The following is a 27,028-nucleotide window of genomic DNA, read 5'->3' as shown; positions in this document are numbered from 1 at the left end:
TCAGGAACACCGTGCTCTGTGTGATTTTGGAATGATTTATTTAAACCATTGTGACTCCATCTTTCCTGCCTACCAGGCCTCAGCCTCAGGACCGACACCACAGAAACCTCCAGGTCAACTATTCAGCCCGCTGTAGGGTTCAATGAATCACACTACATTGTCTATCTCACTTCATTAGGACTTAATGTGTAAGACTGCATTAAAAAAAAAATATATATATATATATATATATATATATATATATATATATATATATATATAATTATTATTTTTTATTTTAAAGAGGAATTTTCTTACTTCTATCGATTAGAAGATATTTTTTCTATTTTGATTAACAAAAAAAGATTCACACACTTGTCATCCATTCATTTTCTTGTAGACAAGACAACCACAATCATCTCTTCTACAGCTGCTCACCCACCTTGAGGGTCTGCTAACCCTCATCCTTCCCACCTGGCTATGAGCGAGACACAGGGTACACCCTGGATGAGATGTCAGCTCATTGTTGAACCACACAAAGGGCAAACACACACACACACACATATGCCTATGGACAGTTTAGATCCATCAGTTAATCTAAGCTGCATGTGGGGGGAAGCTGGAGAACCAGGAGAGAACCCACACAGATCCAGAACCTTCTGCTAGCCTGAGTCACACTTTATTTGCTGTAAACGCTGACATTATGGACTTGTACAAACGTGACAGAGCTGACGTGTGATCAGCAGCCATTTCTGCTGCAGGTTTAAAATCTTTCATCAAAACTGCCCTGAATTTTTCGAAGCCGTCTGTCTTCTTAAAACGTGTCCACTGTGTTATCAAACATCATCTTCTGACTACCCAGCAGCGCTAACCTTCTCTAAACTAAGGTGTTTGTCTTCAGTGACATCAGGATTCCAGATCGCTACAAGGAGGGGGGGTATTTCTGAAGCAACTGAGTACTTTGAGTACGTCATCACGCGGTAGTGAAGTCTGTCCGGAAGCAGCACGAATGTGACGCTGGGCGATGAGCTCACGTCTGAGGATTCAGGACGGATGCTGAGCAGAGAGCGAGTTAAGAGCCTCGCTGTGGATTAGAGGGGCTCTCCAGGAACACAGGAGACAGACGGATGGATTACACAGCATGGGGAAAGGGTACACACTTCACCGCCAGTGAGACGGGAACGAACAGAAGGAACGAGCTCACAACACCGACAACCGAAGAACACGTGAACCCGTCCTTCTGATTGGACAGAAACACAGGTGGAGTGGGTGGGAACAATAATTACACCTGTGCTCTGTGTTCTTGAAAATGTGTCTGCTAGTTTCTATAGAAATGGGGGGAGTGAGTTAAAGGTGCAGGTCGGCTTGAGGATCCGTTAACATTCCAGGCCCCTGGGGGGTGGGGGGGTCTCTGGTATGGTAAATACTGTGATCCACTCATGCTCCGTTTCAGCAGCAGGTTGAACAGATTGAACATGTAAGATATTCCAATGTGGGTATTAATAGAAGCAGATGGTATCTGGAGCAGATTCAGACGTGGACGGAGTGGAAACAGGTTGTCATGTGCGACACAACAGGTTTGACCAATTAACAGCAGGTTAGACGCGAGTGAAGTGCAGCAGTAATGCTGCTGTAAAGCTAAATGTAGCATGATGCTGGTGCGCAGACACTGATGTGTGTGTCACCAACTGTGTGTCCTGTTTCAGTGCCATGATCCAGCACTAAAGCAACTAATGGTGATGAACTCGTGAGCGCTAATGTACATTCAGAACGAGAACAGGTGTGAGGAGAAGACTGTAGGAGTGGGTGGGGACACACACACACACACACACACACACACACACACACACACACACACACAGATGAACTCACGAGGTGAGTACGATATTTCAATATTCCTGCTGTCATAACACTGAATAATAACTGAATAACAGCCACGGCTGTTAATGCAGAATTCCTTCATGCTGCGTTTGTGGCATCGCTGTAGCGTCTCGCGCTACGAGGCTAACGCGTCCTGCAGTTGTCCTTTCTACAACTCTGACAGCATTGAAGTGTCACACATGAAGCAAGTAAAGTAGAACATCTTGAGGCAGTTGTAAGTGAAAACTCCATTGTTCTACAATCTAAAGTCCATGATGGAGGAAACACCTCAGGTACGTCTGTGGCTGCAGGTTTACTGACAGCATGTGGGTGTTGTTTACCTGCCCTCCACCTGAAGGTCCTCTGTTTACCTGGCCTCCACCTGAAGGTCCTCTGTTTACCTGCCCTCCACCTGAAGGTCCTCTGTTTACCTGCCCTCCACCTGAAGGTCCTCTGTTTACCTGCCCTCCACCTGAAGGTCCTCTGAACACTGATGGACGTGTTTGAAGAACTCTGAGAAGATTTTCTGTACAGAACACTGATCTTCTTTTACTTCTATAATAATAGTAATAGCATTATATGGATATGTGCAATTTCCTCCGGGATTAATAAAGTATATATCTATCTATGTATTATAATATATTATTATTATTATTATTATTATTAGTTAATAAAAACAACAACAACAATAATAATAATAATAATAATAATAATAATAATAATAATAACATGTGCTGCCTCCTGCTTAAATGTCACTGACAGCAGACAATTAATTCCTAACCCTAACCATCAATACATTCAAATCTGCTATGTTGTTCATTGATTGATTTGTGGTGTGTGTGCTTCAGTGCATAGTGGTGAAGCCTCACACACAACATGTTTTCAAGGATCAGTCATCATCAGTCATCTTCTAACCCACTTAATCTGCTAACGCAGGTCGCGGGGGAACCAGTGCCTATCCCGGCAGTCTCAGGGCATGAGGCAGGGGACACTCCAGGCACGACGCCAGTGTCCCGCGGATGTCTTGTTTTATTTGTTCCACTTTTCGTGAATGAAATGTTCAAATGTTTCATAAGAAATAAGCAGCTTATATTTTTCAGTAAAACTAGAATTATGGCCAGTCTGTGGGCGGACTCGTAACTGTTGTGCCAAATTTATAGCTTTACACAGAGCCGTAACGGATACAGTAGAGGGCTGAAAAATACAGTTTCCACATGAGGAATAACAATAATTAGAGATAAATATACAGCGTGAGAGAGACGGACAGCTCACTGCCGAGAGGAGCACAGCCTTACTGGGATTCTCTCTTGTAAAATCTGTTGCTCCAGCAGCAAATTCATCCTGAGAGCAGCCCAGTAAAACTCCAATCTGATTGGTCTTCGAATTTTAATTCAGCAAAGGGCAGAAGACCCACAGATGGTGTAACATATAAACATGCCGCAGAGCAATTAAAGTTCTTTTTCCAGCTTCTTTTCAAGGACATCAGAGGAGAATGTTCTCCCTAATCATGACGTGAATGGAGCAGATTAAAAGAGGAAATGATACCAGAGGAAAGGAGGACGCTGGAGGAGCAATCGTCTCCAATAACAGCGAAGGAGGTGGGCTGGAACTCCTAACAGATGTCTGAGTGTCTGGAGCTCCTCTCTCCTCTACAGACAGAATGCAGCAGAGCCTCCTCTTCTTCTTCTTTGGTGCTTCGTACTCAAACAGGGACAAACTGCCACATGTAACCTGTCACCCAACAGTGTGTGCTCTCTGCCAATGGCACACGTGTAAAAGTCCACATGGTTCTCCTTCACATCAACATAGCAACAGAGGAAACCACATCCAGTGTCTACATTGTTAGAAAGGCAACGTGTGTGACTGGATTTTTTTTTTTTTCTGTTAATACTTTTGCTAAAAGGACATAGTATATGTGGCTCAGTGGAGCACCGGCGTCACGCCCGGAGTGTACCCCGCCTCACAACCCGAGTGGGCTGGGATAAGCTCCAGCAGTTAAATGGATGAACACTAACAACAAAACACCAACAACACACTTTAATGATCCCCGGAGGGAAATTATTATGTTTTCACTCGTGGGTAGTTAGTAATCATGCATATATATGTTTTTGTACAGACCCCTGAAACAACCAATCACACACAAGGGCCCTGTAGGCATGCAGTAAATACAGGGAGGCAGTATGATGGGCAGCCCCGTCTTTGGAGCGCCCTGAATGAGCAGCTTGTGGAGGGGACGGTGCCTTGCTCAAGGGCACTAGAGGTTAGTTGGCTCCTCCCACTAACAGCTCACACTCCAAAAGTGAACGGTCGGGAGCAGAAATCGAACCGCTGATCTGGGATCATTGGACAACCCGCTCTACCGACTGAGCCACTGCCGTTTCAGAGCGACCGTTTCAGAGTGATCGTTTCATAGCGACCGTTTCAGAGCAACCATTTCAGAGCGACCGTTTCAGAGCGATCGTTTCAGAGCAACCGTTTCATAGCGACCGTTTCAGAGCGACCGTTTCAGAGCGACTGTTTCAGAGCGACCGTTTCAGAGCGACCGTTTCAGAGCGATCGTTTCAGAGCGACCGTTTCATAGCGACCGTTTCAGAGCGACCGTTTCAGAGCGACCGTTTCAGAGCGATCGTTTCAGAGCAACCGTTTCATAGCGACCGTTTCAGAACGACCGTTTCAGAACGATCGTTTCAGAACGATCGTTTCAGAACGACCGTTTCAGAGCGATTGTTTCAGAGCGACCGTTTCAGAACGACCGTTTCAGAACGACCGTTTCAGAACGATCGTTTCAGAACGATTGTTTATGAACGATCGTTTCAGAACGATCGTTTCAGAACGACCGTTTCAGAGCGATCATTTCAGACAGACCGTTTCAGAACAACCGTTTCTGTGATATTTTCTGTCATTTCTGTGATATTTGTAGCATTTACACAAAGTTACGAGAAAGTCACATGATCTTATGTAACTACTTTAAATGTATATGTTGGTGCATCATGGGTAAGACAGTTTAAAAAAGACGTTCCTGGCTATGATGAAACAACTGTATTGTGTTGGCAGACAATGCCATCGATAAATAAACAGCCCTCATTACACATTGAATAAGAAGTACCAGATGTGTTCTTCATACACCAGCCACTCTTAATGTCACACACTTGATGGGTTTGGTGATCGAAAGGCAGCGACAGCGACAATAAACTAGTACGACTACCGTCATCTGGAGTCTGGAAGGCAGAGCTGTCCTGATCCTTTCTTGTTAAAATTTGGAAAGATTTGGAGTAATCATGCATGTGACCAGAGTTTACCAACCTCAGGACAAGGATGGATGGATGGATGGAAAATGTTGAATTAAACAAATAGTAAGCATCATCCATCAGATGATGCTTACTATTTGCATCCAACATTTGCATTTGCTTCACAGACAAGATACAAACATTGAGCTTCATGCAAATAAGCAATGACGGATGGGTTTGACGCCATAAACAGGTTTGTTTATTACTAGAATCATGACGTGTCAAGCAGTTATAAGTTAGCTGGATGAACACCACCTGACTGCTGCGAAGGACAAAAGGAACTTCACAGCTGAATTGTTGGAACTTCACACAAATGCTAGTAAAGTTACTCCAAATGTGAGAACAGGCAGTTATAAAATAGAGCTGGATATTTTGTAGAAGAAGTGGAATAACATGCAAGTTTTTTCTGCCTCAAATTTTCATTCATTTCCCTTCAGGATCAGACTGGTATAAAAAAATGTTGACACCCAAACAACTGGCAGCCTCCCACATCAACAGGCTTGTGAGGTCCAGTCCTCTGGAGTTGGCCCCAGCTGGTCTTTTCTCCTCCAGAGCTGCCTGTGGGAGATGAACCATATTGTGACTGTTGGCCTTGTTAGAATGACTACTTTCCAGGAAAACTGACTTGTGTTTAACATTGACTACTTTCTTTCTATAATGAGTTTTGCTGCAACAACAAGCACAGAACATAAAAGTAGAGCTCTAAGCCAGTGGTCCCCAGCCGGCCTTTAGGGTGAGGCAGATAAATACAACAAAATTAAATTACACGACCAGCATAAATACTGGTAATTTGCAGCTTTCTTTTTCTTTTCAATTGTAATTTCTTCTTCTGTCTCCTAACAGATCTTTTAAAAAGTGTGGTGGTGAGAGCTTTCTTAAGACAGGTCAAAGTACAAGAGGTACAAATATTTGTTGCCAAATCAAATCATACCTAGGTTGAGGAAATGTCCAACAGAATCACCGATGATACAAACAGACAGTTTAGCAAATAGAGTGATCCCTCGTTCCTCACGGTTACTGCGTTCCAGGAACCACACGCGATTAACGAATTCCGGGATAGAGCGACAAACTATCTTATCATTTACAGTAATATAAACGTCAAACACCACCTTCTATCTGAATTAACTTTTCACACACTCTGATAGACTGTTTAAAACATTTTTGCACCAAACATCCACGATCAGGCGAAGTCGCTGAGCGCTGATATGACGAGATATACAGACTTCACTGGAACATTGTTTCTCTCTGTGCTCTTATAATCATGTGTGTGTGTGTGTGTGTGTGTGTGTGTGTGTGTGTGTGTGTGTGTGTGTGTGTGTGTGTGTGTGTGTGTTCCTATAATGGAATGTTCTGGGCTGAGTGGAGATGACGAGGTAGACACTCAATGATAGACTGACCTTATACAGACATAAACAGACAGTTCCTCTGCAGGTCATATTGAACAAGGCTTATGTCGGACCAATCAAATCACAACGGTTTAATAAAAAATGACTCTACTACAAATTTGACAAGATTCAGGAGTGATTCCTAGCCCCATGTGGAGGAGAGAATCTGCTGATTTTAAAACAAAATATTGTTGAGAACCAGATAATAAATAAAACAGAATGTCACTTCTGGGTTCTTTCTGTGTGCTTTGGTTCCGACTGACTCACATACAGATACCGGTCCACTGCTGGGGGGTTAGGGATCACCGATCTGTAGCATCTGGACATGGACAACATCATTTTTTCAGTGTATTGCTCTTATTTTTGTTATATTTCAAAAAAATAACTCATGATTAAAATCACCTTAATTTTGAGCAACGCAAGTTGAACTTTATATCATGTAAAGGTTCAAACAATCCAGTTTGACTTCCTGTTTACATCCCGCTTCAAAGCGGTGATGTATTGTAACTGTGATGAAAAGATGAAACAAAAAGCACATGACTCAGGGGAAAGGGGATGAAAATGAGATGATGACCTTGACAAAACTAGGTCAAGGTCAAATTTTAAATTTTGTACATTTTTTTTGCACACATCACATGAATAAAGTAGAAAGACGGAACAAAAGGCTTTATATTCAGGGAGACAAGGGGATGAAAATTAGATCACAACCTTGACCTTGAAAACCTCGGTCAAGGTCAAATTTTCACTTTTATACGTTTACGTAAACGTCTCTGAAATCTGATGAGATATAATCACAGAAATAAAACCAACATTTTCAGGAAGTCAGAGGCACAGAAATGTAATGACGACCTTCACCTGTGGAACACTAGGTCAATGTCATACTCGATAGAACAATGTAGAATTCATTGCTGCGACCATTATGAAAGTAGTTCAGGGTAAAATGTTGAATTCAGGGGTGTCGAGGGATGTCGCAGTCTCTGACTGCCCTGTTTCCTTTTGATTTGCCTCATTAACTAGAGAGTTCTAGTCTTCAAGAGGAAGGATGGATGGATGGATGGATGGATGGATGGATGGATGGATGGATGGATGATGGATGGATGTAGTAGCATGTGTCTAACTGTAGGTCTGTATTCTCTCTGAATCCCTTCTCTTCACTCAGACCTACCAGCTCAGCTGTCGCTCCTCATTTAATCACTGCTATCGTTACTCAACCTGCCATCATTGTTTTCCACACATTCTCTTTTCAGTTTGGCGCCGGCGTGTCCCTTCTGTCCTCACCAGGATCTCCTCCCATGGCTCTGTGGGCACTGAGAACAGTGTCGGCTCGTTTACACCTGATTTTACAGACTGATGGAGACCATTTGTCTAACAAAGAGTCTCCACAGGAAGTAAACGATAAACTCCTCTGCTCTTTTACTGGTCTTCTCATTTGAAAATGCCTCCAGCCTCTGATTGGACGATGTGTCTTCCTGATTCTCCTACTCTTCATATCGTTAATCCCAGGTTGGTCTCCTCTCCTGTTCCCTATATGTCCACTCGCCCATCTCTTGTCATTTGTACGACACTCTCTGCTCTATTGCAGTTTCTTATTCTGTTTTAACTCTACTTCTCTTTTTGTCTCCTGCCCTCCCCCCATCTGGTGGTGTGTTTAGCATTCAGGGCCTCTCACTGCTGCATCACAGGCCTGTTTGTTTCACTGAGCTGCAAAGGGAGGAGAAAAACACTCAGTTCCTCAGTGACAGAGTTCGGTTTTCCCGCTGTGGAGTGGAATGCACGGATGCATGCCTGAGCTGCAGTCGCTTAGGATTCACGTCTTTGCAAACATGCAAAAACAATTAGATAAAAAACTACAGATGCGTGTATTTACCTTAAATCACAAGCAAACTTCCGTGCAACACACACAGCCGGAGGGCCAGCCCAGCCACCGTTAATCATACAGCACAACAAGAACTAATAAAATCTTAACACCCATTCAATGTTAATGCCACTTGCCATTTGTCTTTGACACTTAACACCCATACAATTAACCTCCAGTTGTTTGCATGTCTAATATGGAGGAGTGATTAACTTAACCATGCCTCCCCTGACCCCCGGCTCCAAACACACACACACACACACACACACACACACACACACACACACACACACACACACACACACACACACAGGTCAACAAGCTAATGAAGAGAACTGTTCATGCACAAGTTCAGGAGCATATGTTAAATCCTCCATTGGTTATTAGAGAGCTGCACAGAGTGTATCACGAACACATTCCAATTAGAACCAATTATCAGGACATTAAGCGTGTGTTGGTGGAGCTGCATGTTTACTGAATCAGAACAAACTTGGTCCTGTTTGGTTCTAGCTGGTGTGTTGGCAGAGGATTCATTTACTGTGCAGCAGCCCACAGCAGTGTGTCTCCAGATAGGGTGTTAACCTAGAGGCCAGCCGCTGAGCACACACACCACCATCAAGCACAAACACACCCACACAGCCCTCATGAAGGAGAACGAACAAACAAGCACACATGCAGAGTGGAGTGGTTGGAATTAAAAAGCAGCTTTCTGAGAGGAGGGAATACTCCAACCCATCAGCCCACAGGCTCACACTAATTACCTGTCAGCGACAGCGAGGAGGGAATCTCAGCTGGTAAACACACAGTCATCCTCAGTCAACCGTACGCCCAACAATAAGGCCCAACAACCAGAGGAACAGGATAGGAAGACCAATGTTGATGCAATTTAGGGATAATTACCCCTGAATGTGTGCTGCAGTGGTAGTAAAGACAGGGGTACCAACACACAGGAACAACAAGATATGGGCATCTTCAAAAGCTCGTTTAAATTACAAAATGTTCATTTATTTATTTTGCATGAAAAGTTAACAAGCAACTTATAAAAATGGTTAACGTGTAGTATATTTAGTCCACAGCTATTATTCTTGATTTTGTAATAACTGAGTCCTTCACTGTTCATCACATTCAGACTATGACAGGACAAACAATCACTGCCTACGAACACCTGTACTGTACCTGCCTGCAGTAAAATCATGTCAGAACACTTCTCTGGTCCTCGTTCTGTTACCTAGCATCCATCCATCCATCCATCCATCCATCCATCCATCCATCCATCCATCCATCCATCCATCCATCCATCCTCTTCTAGGTATTTAGGGTCTGGTCTTAGTTACAGGAGGTTAAGCAGGTGTTTCGATCATTCCTTTCTCAAACAATACTATTGATCACCCCCAGTGTGAGATCTATAACCCCCCCACCCCCCAGGCTCTACCCTGAGTGTGAAGTTCCCACAAAGACTCCAACCAGAGACGGTAACAACACATCCTGACCAGATGAAAGAACAACGTGACTTCTAATCCAGGTCCCTTCTCTAAGGCTGAACCCAGTTCTTCCACAGAGGATCTGTGACCCTGTTCTTTCACCATCACGAACATTCGTGAACACTGATGGGGGTCGGACCTAAAACACTTCCATTTCTGACCTGGACCAGCCCACTTAAATGACATAACTTCAAAGACAACATCACTGCTGATGTCCTGTTTTATTCTGAAAGAGAATCATTTGTACAGTAAAATGTGTGTGTTTGTATGACTATATGTGGCTGCAGTGCACTGGCATCACGCCCGGAGTGTCCCCTGCCTCACAACCACAGTCAGCTGGGACCGGCTCCAGCAACCCCGTGACATGCAGCAGCGGATGAAGTGGGTTTAGAAAATTAATAAATGAATATATTCTAATGTTCCCAAATTTGACTATCTTTCATCCCGGCTGCACATTGAGATGCTGTGATTGGATGTCACACATAAGCCCTAAAAAGGGTCACACACAGGGCATCTTATCTTCTAATCTGATCTCATCTGATCTTATCTTACAAAAAAACGCGGTTTTTATACTTTATAGACTAGTAGAACTTTAGTGATACCATTAAGATAAAATAGATTTGTAGTTGTCAGAAGGAAACAGTGTCACCGTGATTTCCATCCAGATACATTTTGGTTAGAAAAGTCCATCGTTTTTGAACTGAGGTGTTTTAAAGGAGGAACCAGGGGTCCCTTGCAGAATGGGTGATACTTTTGCTTTAATTCCACTGATGATTAATATGGTGTTGAAATATAGGCCTATTTTTTTCCATACACGTCCTAAAATAAAACATCCTAAATCAAATTCCAAAGGATGGTCCTCTGGACATAAGCCTCAGAAATCAGAAGAAGGCTGGTGTCACTGACATCACTGCTCAAAAGGTTTGGTAAAAAAAACCTACTGACTTCACTGGGGCTGTTCAGTGGCAGGTTCAGAGCAGGTTTGGGGTAGGACTGAGCACCTTCCAGTCTAAATGTGAGTAACTCTGTAAATGGATTTAGAACATCCCTGAAAAAGGCTGCAGTGAAATGAAATTCCCCGAATAAGTAAAATGATTAAAATTGCAAATAGATCTTCTACCAAGTTCAGCAGAACCAGAAAGTCACGTGAGCATTTGAACACTTGGGTTGGCATTCACACGTCATTGGAGCAGCAATTCACCCATGACATAATACTTGTACATTTAAAATCTAAAATACGATGAGACATGCCAGTTTAGCATTAGTGCCAGGCTCAAGACCGAAAAAACGAAGGGGTTGTGGAAGGAAGGGCACCCAGCTTTAAATGTATATCAAGTCAAATATGAAGATAGCGGCATGGTGGGTAGCGCTCGGGTCTCACAGCAAGAAGGTTCAAGGTTTCAGTGGTTCTCTGTGGAGTTTGTATGTTGTCCTGGTGTCTTTGTGGCTCATGAACTTCACACACACACACACACACACACACACACACACACACACACACACACACACACACACACACACACACACACACACACACACACACACACACACACACTCTCAGGATATCTCTACTGGTGCTGTCATGTCTATCTATCTACAACATCTCCTTTATTTAATAAGAGGAGATGATTCTGTGTGCCCATTTGGGGTTTTCACAGTGTGTTGTTACACTAAACAGTGTTAAACAAACTGATGATTCATACAGGACTAGGACTGTGATGTGCTCTGCATGTGTGTGTGTGTGTGTGTGTGTGTGTGTGTGTGTGTGTGTGTGTGTGTGTGTGTGTGTGTGTGTGTGTGTGTGCAACAGCATTCATTTTCCCACATAGCTCACGTGTTGCCTCCCTGGTAGGAGAAAGGATGTCCAGTTTCACACACCAGCTTCATTCATAATTCAGAACGGCTGTTCATTTTTGTCGTTTACGATCCTCTGGTATTCCTGTCACATCTACACCTGTGCTTCACGGCCACACTGGTGGATTCAATGTGAATTAAATGCTTTTAAAGAGAAGGTGATGCAAAAAAAGGGTTGTTTTTCCCCCCATTATACATTAACAAAGGTTTAGTGATGCTGCCTAGTCGTGTGTCTGCAGCAGTGAAGGATGCAGTGAACTCACTGTCATGGCAACGCTTAATTTGACCACTCAAATATAAAACCCAGCACAGACTGAAGTTTGTGACACACATAATAATCACATTTATTCTGTTAGATATGTGAACATTTGTTTATTTCCCCCGTTTACTGCAATCTAAACTCAATCTATTTGCCATGTGGATGCTGAGGTCCAATAGCTATCAGTTAGCTGCAGAACCAATACCTGCAGATGATGATTTAACATTAGATTCCAAAGATTTAATCTCCCAAAACACTAGTAAATGTATTTTGTTAATAATCTATCAACAATCACAACTCAGATTGAAATCAAATGTGAGTTATTTCCTGTTTTATTTTCTATGTCATGCTTTTCACTTCATGCTTCTTTCCTTTGTGTCGACTTCCCACCTTTGAGACTGTCGACTGTTTGCACCTATCTCCTGTTAGCCTTCTCTCCTTAGAGCATTTACCACATTTGTCTTGCCTTCTTTGGTGGCTTGTTTGTCGTGCATCATTCCATGTGTGTCATAATTTGTCCTTCTTTGTGTTACTTTGTTCCTTTGGCAGACATTCAAAAGAGAGGACAGGCTGGAAGGTTATTATCAAAGTTTGCTTCTGGTTCTAGTGAGGTGAGCAGCTCTTGGACTGACCCAACATGAAAAGGGCAAAAGGTGCACTTCAGAAAATAGTGTCAGGCAGAGCGGTCTCGTCATCCGTGGTGTTCTCTGTTCTCTGACAAGAGTCTGATCACTGGAGGTCAAAGATATGAGGGACATATCTGGCAAAAAGCAGAAAAGTGTGAACTTTTGTTGTGAATTTGCTTCTCAGTAACTACAACATGAAGGCTGTTGCCTCAGGCCGTCACTGTTACACGTTCAACCTCTACTGCTCTGAAGGGGAGTTTCACACTTAGAGTAGCTCAAGTTTTATTTTGCAAACTTTACTGAACTAAGTAACTTGACTGAAATGGCACATTATTGTACTAAATAAACAATTTCCATATTTATTCACAACAGAATAATAAAATACAGCAGAGGAAAGCAACTGACTCTGTAGCATCTAGCCTCAACCACAGAAATCTGACCCTTTTAAAATACTCATCATTCAGAGGAAAAAAAACCTTTAGGATAGTTTCTGTTCTCTCAAACAGAATCTTTCCCAACTAGATAATGAATGAATCGAAGCCATCGTGCTCATTCTTCAGGTTGGGGTACATTGTTCCAGGTTAGATGTGTTACCCCAAACAGATTTGTTTTCACTTTACATGCATTGTTAGTGTGTCGTCTGTGAAACAGTGGATCAGAGCGTAGCTTCCTAACTGTAACTAGAAATAACATAAAATAAAATAATAAAAATCAAAACAAAATATTTATCCAATAAAACAATTTATGTCCAGTAAAGTAGATTCTGATTAAGACCAAACGAGCACAAGAGTCCCTTGGAAGCTGAAATACAGACAGTAGTTTTTCTTTCCTTGAGATGAAGTGATTATTCATGTTTTAGAGTTCATCTTCTGACATGATTATTTCTAAAAATTCAGTAAAAATCCCATTTGTTTTACGAGGAGTTATTAAAGGACATTTGTCACAGTTCTAGAGGTCCGACTAACCAACTGACAGAACCTCACAAATTGGACTGACTTCTGTTTGGAGCCAACTGGAGAACATAGAGAACCTTGTCTCTGTGAAGATGTTCTCAGACTTAGTCAAACCAGGCCTCTAGAGGCAAATGAAGTACATCCGGAAATAATCAAGAGCTGATTTGAACATATTTGCAGACTTGTCTCTGCAGTATCGTCTTCTCTGTTACACAGCTGAGCTCAGCCTCCAGAAATGCCTGCAGACGTACCTGAATACCCTCCAATACCCTCTAATACCCTCCAATACCCTCTAATACCCTCCACATGACGCCTGAAGTGAGAATAATCTGCTGTAATCGCTGACAGAACCTCAGATAGGACAATGATCTCACCACAAAGAAAGAACATATCTTTCACCCACTGATATTTACTCTCAGTGGTGAATCCACTGGCGATCTAAATAGCTGAGGGGGCAAAATATTAAAATTCTCCCAAGCAAACACCCATGTCACTTCACTGCTGGGGGAGCAGAATGTTTTTCCCCACCTGACATGTATTTTTCATTTCTGATGGCCATGACAGGAGCGACGGTGGGGCTGTGGCTGATGTAAAGCGACAGGGAGACAAGGCCACCAGATTCATCACCCGGAGTGGTCCAGGTTAACTGACGTCCAACTTCCTGTCTGATTTGCTGGACCCGTATCCACTCCACCCATCTCAGGCTGATCTATGCAATGCCAACAAACCCAAACAAGGTGTCAACACCTCATGACAAATGGGCCAGATTCAATCTCAGAGCTGGCCGTAATCCTTCTCAAAGGCTTCAACGTTGCTGCAGCGGAACATTAGTACGATTTCCCCACTGCACTGCTGCACAGGCTGTCCTCTGTTTCCCTTATTTTATGTCTCTCTCTGTTTCTGTCTGTCTTTCATGAGTCTATCTCTCATCCTAGTCTCACCTCTGCAACACAGCATCAAAAAATACAAGTGTCTTAAAAAATACAGTGTAGAGAAACAATCGTGTTGCTTCCTGACCTCAGGCTCTACACAGAGCAAACAGCAGAGCAGCATGTTCCAGAGGTCCCACATACTGTAACAGCGTACACCTTACCATGCTGAGGGGGCTGGCTGGTGGGCGGGTGCTGTTTAGAATCTGGCATTGGAAGTCTAGCAGCGTCTCTTCTACTGTGTCGTGATCTCTGCTGCCGCCCTTGTGGGCAGAGGAGAGGCTGTCAGGGGGGGACAGGGTGGCAGATGAGGGTGGCCATTGGACAGCAGTGCAGGACAAACCCAGAGAGTTAGACGGTTGGATCAGGAAGGCCTCCAGTGCAATGTTAGCAGAGACCTGGTAGGTGGACGAGAAGAACGGGTCGATGTCTTTATTCAGAGGGACAGTTAAGAATGTATCTGTCTTTCTCTTAATGTCTTATCCTGCAGACAGTATACAGTGGTACCTCTACTTACGAATGTCTCTACGTACGAAATTTTCTACTTATGAAACACCTCAACAGGAAAATATTGCCTCTAGTTACGAATGGAATTTCGAGTTACTAAAGATAAAAATACAGTGTGGGCTGATACTCGCAGCTCCCACAGGTTCCTGAACGCAACATTCTTATAGCTGCTCTGCCATTGGCTATTACCTAGCATCCTGACATCCCATTGGCTAAGAAGGACCTCTGTGTGTAGCTAGATAGGTGTCTATGCAGCGTCCTCGTCATTCAGCCCTCGACCCATGAGGTGTTCTGATAGTTTTACGTAAATATATTAACTTTTAGAGTATTCACTATGGACCCCAAGAAAGTGACGGAGAAAAGAGGAAAAGAAAAGACGAAGAAAAGAGTTTTTTTGTCCGTACAAACAAAACAAGAGATGATAGAAAAGCCTGAAAAAGGGATGCGTTTGGTTGATCTCACCAAAGAATATGGCCGTAATGCATCTACAATCACCACGTTATTAAAACTAAAGGAAGTTTAAGGAGTTTAAGGCGTCGCGTGGGTGGTTGGAGAAGTTCAGAAGGAGGACTGGAATTCACTCTGTTGTTCATGGGGGGGCAAGAGGGCATGAACCAAAGAGGGCAAAAAACAATGAGGACAGCAGTTAAAAGGTAAATGACCGTCATTTTTATTCTTTATTCTTTGTTTTTGGCATTATACACAACTCTCATTTATTGTGTAATAATCTAATTGTAACATGTATTTGTTACATGTTTTGATGCATTTTAATGCTTTATAATACATTTATGTCAGAATGTTGGGGGCTTGGAAAGGATTAGGGCATTTGCAAGGAAAATGCGTCCCTACTTATGAAATTTTCTACTTACGAAATTTCTTCCAGAACCAACTAATTTGGTAAGTAGAGGTACCGCTGTATTTAGGTATTTGACAACCCGTTGTCTTGAATCGCTGTGTCATGTGTGTCAATAATAGTGTTTCTTTGTTAAGGTGTACCTTAGAAATGACCTGATTCCCTCCCGTCAGTGCCAGACTGGCGATGCGTTCCACACACTGAACGATGCGGGAACACGCCCGCGCCTCGTTCTGTGCCATCCACAAGACGTGCTCCTCCACCAGCATCACGTTACTGGCTATGTGGGGTATATAGTCCCCCAACTGGAACCACAGGAGCACACAAGGATGCAAATTGATGCAGTTCCCACGGACACACACACACACACACACACACACACACACACACACACACACACACACACACACACACACACACAGCATTCTGCAACAACGGGCACATTTTTATCTGCAGACAGAATTGTGAGGGAAACTGTGGTGGCTCCATTCATTACAAAGAGATTTAATTTAGATTAGCAGCTGCAATGGGGGATAATCACTTCAACAGAATGGCACTTTACTATTTACTGTACTTTCATTGTGGCTTCATTCAATTGTTCATTATTTGATGAGTAAGGGTGGTCTCATCAGAATTGTCTTGGGGGTTATATAACTAATATCTCCTCCCAACTGACCTTTGATGAGTATTTGCACAAGTGAGAGAAATATTGAATCCTTTCCCCCACTGACCTCACATCCTTCAGTGTGAACTCTGGTTACCTCTGACCAGTGAAAGACCAAGAGACGTTCACTGAGGGTCAAACACACCGCGTGAAAAAGAGACGTGTCATCACAGAGCTGTTTGTCTGAAGGCCCATCGCTGAAATGTGATGGGGGGAAGAGCTGAGCTGTTTGGGAATGTCTGAAAGACTGAAGCCACAATCTAAGCTCTATAAAATCCATGGTTAGCTCCAGATTAATATAACGGACAGGTTATGGACTCACACAAAAATCATTACTGCAATCATTCCAGTGTTCTCAGTTCACAACTGCTGTGTACATCTCTTACAGTACTAGACAGACAGGCAGACAGACAGACAGGCAGGCAGACAGCTCTATGGGTGATGACATAGACACAGGATATACAGTACTTATCATTGATGTTAAATTAAAGCTCACAGCTTCTGTTACATCGTTTATTACCGACGGATCACTCCAGTGATCTGCGGAGCCTCCAGGTGATGTAATGCACAGCTGAAAGCTGCATTTTTCATTCTGTTTTCACATTTAGGAGCAATTAAAAATTTAATACTCACTATTGCCCAATATTTGAGCTTGGCTAGAGGTCAAATTGGAGCCAATGGGCCTCTAGGTTTATTTTCTATAGCTGGAAACCCTCCAATAATAATAATGAGGTGTCAAAATAGTATTACCATATATGGAATTCAAACGTTTTTGTTCTAATGAAGGTGGATTTATCAGCTACACAGGCAAAGCCAGTTCCATAAATTGATTCTATTATTCTCAATTCTGTTTGCAATGCTGATGAAAACCTACATTTTCAAAATAATTCATTCATTCATCTTCATGTGGCCCTTCATTAAGAATGGATTTGTGCTGTTTAATGGACATGTTTATAAATGTATACACACTTATAACATTATTTACCGAGATGCTCTTACTTTTGTTAGAACTACGCTGTGAGAAAAGGAACACAACGTGTTTCTAGGGGTATAAAGTGTATTTACAGGTGGAGGGTTGTGAAGAGGAGGTATTTGTGTTCAGGCCTGTGGGCCTGCAGGACACCAGAGTGTCTGTATTGTTACGGTCATAACTGAGTCTTTATCTGGGACATCCATGGACATCATCCATATTGATATTCTTCATATTACAGTGTGTTGTCATTCTGCGCCCACGTTCACACATACATCTCTGTGTTCCTCCACCAGCCGTGTCAGCCTCTCCACCAGGTGTGTGATGAAGATGACATCCATGGCGTCAGTGAAGTGTTCAGCCCTGCTGGTGAAGGCCGACAGCCGCTCGCCTAACGGCTGAGCGTTGGTGCTGTTGATGGGTATCTAGGAGGAAACAGGAAATATACATCCACAACTGCCTCAGCACCGGCAGGAAACAGCAGTGGTAGGGTGGAGTAAAGCAGAAATGACTGTAGGCTATTCCAGTTAATGCTTTTGAACTTGTAAGGAAAGTGAATGAGAAGTTGCGTGTTCTGATGAGTGGAATGCACGTGAACCAGGACCTGTGTGAGGTCATGCAGCACACGGGTCACCTCACTGGTGTACGGACACTGGGTGTAGTCGTCTTCAGCCCACTGCCCCGCCCCGTCACAGCGCCGCCACGCCTTCTTCTCCCTCTGGCTGGGGGGGCGAGGGGCAGAGCCAGGGGAGGCAGGAGCACAGGGCAGGAAGGCCAGAAGGCCACCTAAAGTCTTTGGCCACCTGCCACAAAGGATACGTCTGAATTATAAGGGATGAGGTGAGTTTAGAGACGATGGTCGCTCTAGACGCCTCCATTCTGTCAACGATTCATTTACATCTTTGATTTACTTCTAGAATTATTTTTGCAGAAGACTGCCAGATTATGACACTTGATTGTGAAATAATGTCTCAATAATGACCTGTGTCTAAATGAACTGTATTTAATATCGTTATTAATCAACATTATTGTTTTTCCAAACTATAGCAGCAAATCATCTCTGATTGACAGCTGAGTTGGCTTAAGTCTTAGTCAGTGGAACAGTTTAGGAGTTATAACCCGTGATGATAGCTTCAAACTTTGAGAAAAGGAAGTATTCTTTAGATCGGAGTATAGATATGTCAACAGAAGCCTTGTATTTTCTAGGAGGCTGAAGGATATCACTCAGCTGAGGAGGATTTCACTAATGTCACTTCACTTTGACTCTTTGGAATTGACTCTTGAGATTCTGTGTTTTGCAGCTAAACCTAATATTTATATCATCTTCTGATGTTGACCGTGCAGCCCTCAATCCACAGACTGAATTTTTAACCCTTCTTGTTACATTATTGTGAATAAAGGGAAAGAAAGGAAATGTATGAGAAAAGTTATATTTTTTAAGTTGTACTTTATGAAATTCTCACTAATATCGTAGGTCCAACAGAGCCGCGAACACTGGGGGAGGTGTGGGTGTTATTTCTGGTGTCTGCAGCCTTAGGAGAGATGTGTTTATGTTCATGCATATTGATCAATTTGTCTGTAATCAGAGGAGAAACATATCTGATGTTTTTTGGTTTTCTCCTCAAGGCAATGTCAAAATCCTGCAGCAGAGATCTGCCGACATTCAGCTCAACGCAGAAGCTTTCTGACATCATCTGAATTGAAAATAAAGGCACACACTCCCAGGAGCCCACTAATCTGTTCTGCGGGGAGATACCTGCCATCGCTTTCATCTCTATTTCCTCCACCATCCGTGCTGCTGCCGCTGTGGCTCTACTTCAGAATAAATGGTGTTAATTTAGGCGTAAATATAAGGTAGGAGGCCAATATATTTAATGTTCCTGTGCCAACTGGAGTGGACTGTGTTTAACAATAGCAGTCCCATAAGTAAGGAGCAGTGTGACTGTGAGCACACAACCACGTGTTGGTCACCAGGACAGTCCCTGAGGAACGAGGGTAGATCAGGGAGAAGAAATGTGTTTTTATTCAAAGTGTGAATCAGTCCTGATTTGTGCTCTTCTTTCTTAGAGTCTTGCTATTCAGCTTGAGTCAAACTGTCACTGGAATTTTTCACAACACAAACATCATTACAATTAAATTAAATATGAACGAATAACGAATATCACTTATCTAGATTCTATATATATATATATGTGTGTGTGTGTGTGTGTGTGTGTGTGTGTGTATACCACCGTTCAAAAGTTTGGGGTCACTCAGAAATGTCCTTATTTTTGAAAGAAAAGCACTGTTTTCTTCAATAATGATAACTTAACTAATCAGAAACACTTTATACATTGCTAATGTGGTAAATGACTATTCTAGCTGCAAATGTCTGTTTTTTGGTGCAATATCTACAATTGTGCATAGAGGCCCATTTCCAGCAACTATCACTCCAGTGTTCTAATGGTACACTGTGTTTGCTCATTGCATGAGAAGGCTAATGGATGATTAGAAAACCCAAGTGCAATCATGTTAGCACATCTGAAAACAGTTTAGCTGGTTGGAGAAACTATAAAACTGACCTTCATTTGAGCAGGTTGAGTATCTGGAGCATCACATTTGTGAAGTCGATTAAATGGCCAGAAAAAGAACTTTCATGTGAAACTTGACAGTCTATTCTTGTTCCTAGAAATGAAGGCTATTCCATGTGAGAAATTGCCAAAAAGCGGAAGATTTACTACAAAGGTGTGAACTACTCCCTTCAGAGAACAGCACAAACAGGCTCTAACCAGAGTAGAAAGAGAAGTGGGAGGCCCCGCTGCACAACTGAGCAAGAAGATACATACGTTAGAGTCTCTAGTTTGAGAAATAGACGCCTCGCAGGTCCTCAACTGGCAGCTTTATTAAATAGTACCCACAAAACGCCAGTGTCAACATCCACAGTGAAGAAGTGACTCCGGGATGCTGGTCTTCAGGGCAGAGTGGCAAAGAAAAAACCATATCTGAGAGTGGCCAATAAAAGAAAAAGATCAATATGGGCAAAAGAACAGACATTGGACAGAGAAAGATTGGACAAAAGCATTATGGATGGACAAATCGAAGTTTGAAGTGTTTGGATCGCACAGAAGAACATTTGTGAGATGCAGAACAACTGAAAAGATGCTGGAAGAGTGCCTGATGCCATTGGTCAAGCAAGGTGGGGGTAATGTAATGGTCTGGGGTTGCTTTGGTGCTGGTAAGATTTGTTCAGGGTAAAAGGGATTTTGAATTAGGAAGGCTCTCACTCCATTTTGCAACCCCATGCCATACCCTGTGGGCAGCGCTTGATTGCAGCCCATTTCATCCTACAACAAAACAACGACCCAAAGCACACCTCCAAATTGTAGAGAAGCAGGCAACTGGTATTCTATCTGTAATGGAGGGGCCAGCGTAGTCACCAGATCTAAACCCCAAAGTGTGAAGGAAAAAAATATTATTTTAAATACAAATCATTATTTCTAACCTTTTTAATGTCTTTACTATATTGTCTATTCGTGTGACTTTTCATAAAATTGTCTTGGTGATCCCAAACTTTTGTACAGTAGTATGTATTATATATATATATATATATATATATATATATATATATATATATATATATATATATATATATATATATATACATATATATATATATATACTACTGTACAAAATTGTATACAGTATATACATACATACGTATAAGCACACACACACACACACACAAACACACAGTGTTTGTGTTCTTAATATATTCATACAGTGGAATCTAAATCTGAAAAACGTCAAATGTGAACATCAAATGTAAACGTAGTCAACATTGAGTCACATGAATACTTTATTAATCCTGGAGGAAATTGCTCCTAGTTGCACAAAGTTGACCAAGGTGATACGTCAGTCACCAAAGGAGGCTAAAGTAACTGAACTCTTGCCAGACCAACCTGTGGTGCTGAGCGCTGACCCACCTGAAGTCCCCCTTGTTGTTGGTCACTCTGTCGGCAGGGCAGTACTGTGCTGACGCCTCCAGCACAACTATCTGCATTTGCTGTGAAGTGTTGCCACGGGAACTTGTCACCAGGCACTCCCACACGCCAGTGATTCCCACATCGATGTTAGAGAGGATGACTTCACTGCAGAAGCACAACACAGTCTTTGGGTTTAGTGTCCGGGTGGAATTTCGTGTCAAGACAAAGAAAATGTTTCTTTTAAATCGATCAGGTGTAAAATAACAGAAGGAACTTTATAACCATTCAGAAGTACCCAAAGTAATTCATATTTCTGCCTTATGGGTCATGAGTCTGCTGCTGCCTATCCCAGCCGGCTATGGGGGAGTGGCGGGGGACACTCTGGACATGTCACCAGTGCATTGTGGAGTGAAATGTAAGACAAACAACATTAAAGTCACGATGGACCAGACCAAGGTCACAGAAACTGGTTTTGGGATGTGGAATGTCACCTCAGTGGCGGGGAAGGAACCAGAGCTTGTGTTGAAGGTGGAGTGATACCAGTTGGACCTGGTGGGGCTGAAATTGTGCGTACTTGAGAGGAATGGCCTCCCTGATCTCAAACTGAGCAACTTTATGCTGTTGGACTTCTTTCCTCGTAATGCATTGTCCCTAACTTACACCATGTTCAAACACAAGGATGCTCATAAGTGTACCTGGTAGAGCACCCTGGGCCGGAGGTCAATGATTGATCTTGTGATCCTATCATCTGACCTTTGACAGTGTGCTTTTGGACACTTGGGTGAAGAGAGGGGTAGAGCTGTCAACTGATCACCACCTGGTGGTGAGTTGGGTCCGTTGGCAGGGGGAACCTCTGGATGGACCTGGTAAGCCCAAACAAGTATCACAGGTGAACTGGGAACGTCTGGAGGAGGACTCTGTCCACGCGGCCTTCAATTCACACCTCTGAAGGAGCTTCTCGTGCATCCCTGTGGAGGCTGGGGTATCAAACCTGAATGTCGATATTCAAAGCTTCCATTGCTGAAGTTGCAGCTGAGAGCTGTGGTCTCAAGGTCTTGGGTGCCTCAAGGGGCGGTAACCCTCGAACACCGTGGTGGACCCCGGTGGTCAGGGAAGTCATCTGACTGAAGAAGGCCTTCAGGAGCATGTAGTCCCTGGGGACTCCTAAGGGAGTTGCAGGGTACCAACAGGTCAGAAGAACTGCAGCCTCAGCTGTGATGGAGGCAAAACAGAGGGTGTGGGAGGAATTTGGAGAAGCCATGGAGAAGGACTTTCAGATGGCACCAAAGTTCCCCAAGAAGACTGTTCGACACCTCAGGAGGGGGAAACGGGGGACCATCAAAGCTGTGGATGGATGGAACACTGTTCACCTTAACTAAAGAGATCGACTGAAGGAACACTTTGAAGAACTCCTAAACCCAACTACCCCCACTGACCTGCCCTCTGTTTCAGAGCCAGAGCTGGAGGATGATGGGGGATTTGAATCAATCTCTCTGGGCAAAGTCACAGAGGTGATTTAACATCTGCACGGTTGGATGGTGGATGACGTCAGGAGTTGGGCCAGATTGATTTTATTGCTTTTAGAGCCGCCATGTCAGAAATTCCAGCTGGACCCTTGATAGATGTAGGTCCAGGCAGGCGATAGTGTAACCGAGTACTGACGCAAACCCTTCACTGGCAGGTGAACTAGCAGAAAAAAGATCCAGGCAAATATGAATCAGATGTATGAGCACATCGTGGACAAGGACTCACACAGCGTCAAAGTCCACGTAAACGCCAGGCGAGATTCAGGCTTAGGCGGGGATACGACAGTGAGCTCAGACATCACAGGGAGTTTTTTCCCACCGCTGTTGCTTATGCTTGTTCTGGAGGGTTCTGTTGGGTTTCTTTGCCTGCAATAGCGCTTTGAAATGTCTGTTGATGTGACTACGAGCTTTACAAATAAAAGTTGATAGACTGATTGATTGAAGTGGCAGGAGTTTGCAAAAGCACCCCAGCAACAGCAATTTCATGTTCCAATTTCAGCGTCCGATTAGCTCCTAGATCCATAAAATAGCTTTGGACGATACAAAGCTAAGTAGCTGACCGGTGAGCAGTGGCAGCTAGTTGAGCTAGCGTTCACTCATCAGTCAAACCGGAAATCAACTATTAACAGTCAGCTCTGGAGGTAGACGGTTTTGGGACATTACTGTCCAAGAGACTTTCTGTCTGCTGCTTGATTACCGTTTTCAGTTACATATTTCACTACTTGCAACTTGTAATCTGCAAAATATGATTTTCTTTTTGGGGTACTTTGTGTTCAGTCTTTCTCAGTTGTCTTTCTCAGTTAATGTTCTCATCCTCATCTGCTCATCCAGAGTCGGGGGCAGCAGCTTCAACAGAGAACCCCAAACTCTCCTTTCATCAGCCACATCCACCAGCTCTGACTGGGGGAACTCAAGGTTCCCAAGCCAGTGTCGAGATATAATCCCTCCACCTGGACCTGGGTCTGCCCTGAGGTCTCCTCCTACTGGACATGCCAGGAACACCTCCTTAGGGAGATGCCCTAGGGAGGTGGGGTAACTACATTTGTTAAGACACATACTTGAGTAATGTGTTTATCATGACATTATAATATTGGCAATCTGCTGCTGTGACACTTGAAAACTGATTAACTCCTATTTTGTTAGGATGACAGCTGCTACAGGATTATTTTTTGACAAAGCCTGAAAACTATTTTCACATAATTCTACTGACAGTGGTGTCTATGGAGGTTTGCTCTATAGGTGACCTCTAGTTTTTGAATATTAGTTTGTCTTTACTGATACTATGAAAGCCAGAAGTTGTAAGTTGTACATCCTTTATCCATAGCAGCAAGCTGCTTCATGCATTTAAACTGAGCAGATTGTGTATAGTCAGTTCATCTAGGTTCCTTTTCTGAAAAAAAAAAATCATGTTTAAACCTGGCATTGCTATGTCTCCCGAGGCTGTAGTAAGTGTGAAATCAAAACAGTAAATCTGTGGCTCAGATATCCAGAACAATTAGGTGCCGTATGCTTCGGTCCTGCAGTTGAGGAAGACTGCTCGTAATTCTCTTTTGGTCAAACAGCTTTCTCCCCATATTCATGATTGGTGCACATTTGAGGTATTGAAGGGACAGTAAACTAATTTTTAAATGACATGTATTTTGTTTATCATTGTGAAAAACAGATTTTTTTTCCTGATGTCTAACATCATCCCTGTGGTCAGGAAACCTTAAAATCTGCTGCAGCAGCTTCCGTATCCAGAGGTTAAACTGGATTCACACTGGTGTTTTCTAACTTGCTAATTTTTCATGTTAATTTTTGCTTGCTCATTGGTGATGTGAGTGATTGGTTGGTGGGAAACTGATTTAGTTTGTTCTCAGTCCTTTGGTTACTAAACTTATTTGGTATATTGAATCCATATTTCTGATTTAAATTTCTATCACAGTGTTTGTCTTGTCATTCTCAGGTAGTTTATTAGTGTGTGATGTGAGAATTATAATTACTGGACAGTTTATTGTTATTTTTAAAGGCTTTTCCTTTAAAGCCTTCTGTTTGACCTTAGTGTCTTATTAGCTGGTTTGGCATTCAACTGAAATGACCCAATTTAGATTACTATTCATTCTCAATTACACATATATCAGCATACAGTATCTTTAATATTTTAATGAACTAAAATTCTTGCAAGGCTTACACGTTTTTGACATTCTTTCACTTTTTATGACCTCATTGACCTGAGTTTGTATAACTTGGTCATCTTAGGCCTAAGGCCCCGACCACACGATGACGGATTTTTTGAAAACGCAACTTTTTAAAAATGCATCGAAAACGATTCACGTCCACACGACAGCTATTTTAAAAAAAACCTCTGTCCACACGTAAACGCATCAGTGCGTTTTCGAAGACGGCTATAAGCATGCCAAACCATGTGGTGGCAGTATTGAGTCAAATTTTATCCAATAGAAATCCTCCATATTTTGTTGTCACAACACACAGGCCCATAAATATGACATCACAGAGGTTTTTGTCGCAGGCAAGACGTCAGCGTTTTTTAAAAGTTGCGGATACACCGTCCAGACGACAACGCAGACCCAGCGTTTTAAAAAAAATCCTCCTCGGCCAGCGTTTTCAAAAAGTTGCGTTTTCGTTCTGGATATCTGCGTTATCGTGTGGACGGAAGGCGTAAACGCAACAGAAAAGTTGTGTTTTTTAAAAGTCATCATCATCGTGTGGACGGGGCCTTAGTTTGTATACCTTGGTTGTCTTGTTACCACTGCGAAAACTTTGAGAAAATAACTGAGAAAGTAACAGATGTAATCAGTATCAGTGAAACGGTTTGTTGTTGTTGTTTTCTAACAGTAGTCAACAGGTGTGGTTTACAATCAGAGGAAATGCTACTTTGAGATCCCATGGGGTTTGCAATGGAAGCCAAAAGGAATAGTGTCAGTTCTGTTTTCTTTCTGTGTGAGCTGGTGCCAATTGACCCACGGACTGGTACCGGTCCACGGCCCGGGGGTTGGAGTCTAAAGCTAAGTTATACTGTGGTACTACAGTATTTTATCATGTATTGTTTTAATGTCCTGTTATTGTTTCTGGTCAGCGTTAGGGAATAGTACTTTGGTATTTAGAGTAGTAATGACATTTAAATAACCTAAAAAGGAGATTATAGATTGAAATTCAATAAGTAACGACTTACGAACAATTCAATTTATGAACAACCTCTCAGAAGCAGTTGTGTTTGTATGTTGAGGACTACCTGTTCTACTTTGTGTCGGGATTCTATACTATTCGACTCTTAAAAGGAGTTGTATCCTATGAAACTATTCCAAGACACAACAGACACACAAAGACAAAGGTCTCTCACTGCTGTATAGTGAGATTATTTAATCAGTGTATTCACCAGTGAACTGGTGCACAGCGGAAATAAAACGTATTGATTACTTGTGGTGCTGAGGCCACGGGGAACAATAGCTCTTTACGTAGAGGAACAGGGCAGCAGTAGTTACTGCCAGACACCTCCCAGCAAGAAGCACACTGGTCCCAACACACACAGGAACACACACCTCTGTTAACAACTCATCAATATTCATGTCGAGGAGGCAGTTTAAGTCATCCTCAGGAATGTGCTCCTCATTTGAGCGCTGTTACAGCATTCCACAAACACACACACACACACTTACGTATCACATAAGAAAACAACGGTAGGAAGAGGATGGGGACTTCATCTAACAAAGAATATGCAAGGTAATGCTGCTGTTCCACTTCTTCAGTGCATCATGTTTGGAGTGTGTACGTATGTACACACTCCAAACAACGTATGTACGTGGTGTGAACGCTCCTTCCTCTTCCTCCCTTCTCTCCTCTGCAGGTACCTGGTCAGCAGGCAGCAGTCATGAAGCAGGGTTTCCTCCACAAAGACACCTCCATCCTCCTGTGTGGTCACGCCTTGACCGTTGTGACGCCACCACAGCTCCATCGATTGGTCCAGGTAAGAGGCGGTGCACTGGAGGGGGAGGCGGTCTCCATGGAACACCAGTTGTCTCTGGGAGGGGATCAGCTGGAATAGGGGCATCTCCAGTGGTCCATCTAGAAGATGAGGGCA

At 42.9% G+C, this 27,028-nt stretch overlaps 1 protein-coding gene across 2 annotated transcripts in view; it reads right to left on the bottom strand.

Annotated features, from left to right (window-relative positions):
* The window catches only part of LOC137604196 (adhesion G protein-coupled receptor A3), a 148,350-nt gene that overhangs the window by 75,796 nt on the left and 45,526 nt on the right, over nucleotides 1-27,028 (bottom strand). For both annotated transcript variants that reach the window (XM_068328169.1, XM_068328170.1), the window contains 6 exons: nucleotides 26,799-27,012; nucleotides 21,425-21,589; nucleotides 18,067-18,265; nucleotides 17,738-17,887; nucleotides 15,972-16,133; nucleotides 14,633-14,866 (listed from right to left, as the gene is read on the bottom strand). In XM_068328169.1, coding sequence (XP_068184270.1) covers nucleotides 14,633-14,866; nucleotides 15,972-16,133; nucleotides 17,738-17,887; nucleotides 18,067-18,265; nucleotides 21,425-21,589; nucleotides 26,799-27,012 — 1,124 coding nt within the window. The remainder of the gene's footprint in view (nucleotides 1-14,632; nucleotides 14,867-15,971; nucleotides 16,134-17,737; nucleotides 17,888-18,066; nucleotides 18,266-21,424; nucleotides 21,590-26,798; nucleotides 27,013-27,028) is intronic.

The sequence above is a fragment of the Antennarius striatus genome, chromosome 11 (assembly GCF_040054535.1).
Source record: "Antennarius striatus isolate MH-2024 chromosome 11, ASM4005453v1, whole genome shotgun sequence".
In the NCBI taxonomy this organism is placed as follows: Eukaryota; Metazoa; Chordata; class Actinopteri; order Lophiiformes; family Antennariidae; genus Antennarius; species Antennarius striatus.
Note: the sequence above shows the minus strand (reverse complement) of the source record. Positions and strands in the feature narration are given on the sequence as shown.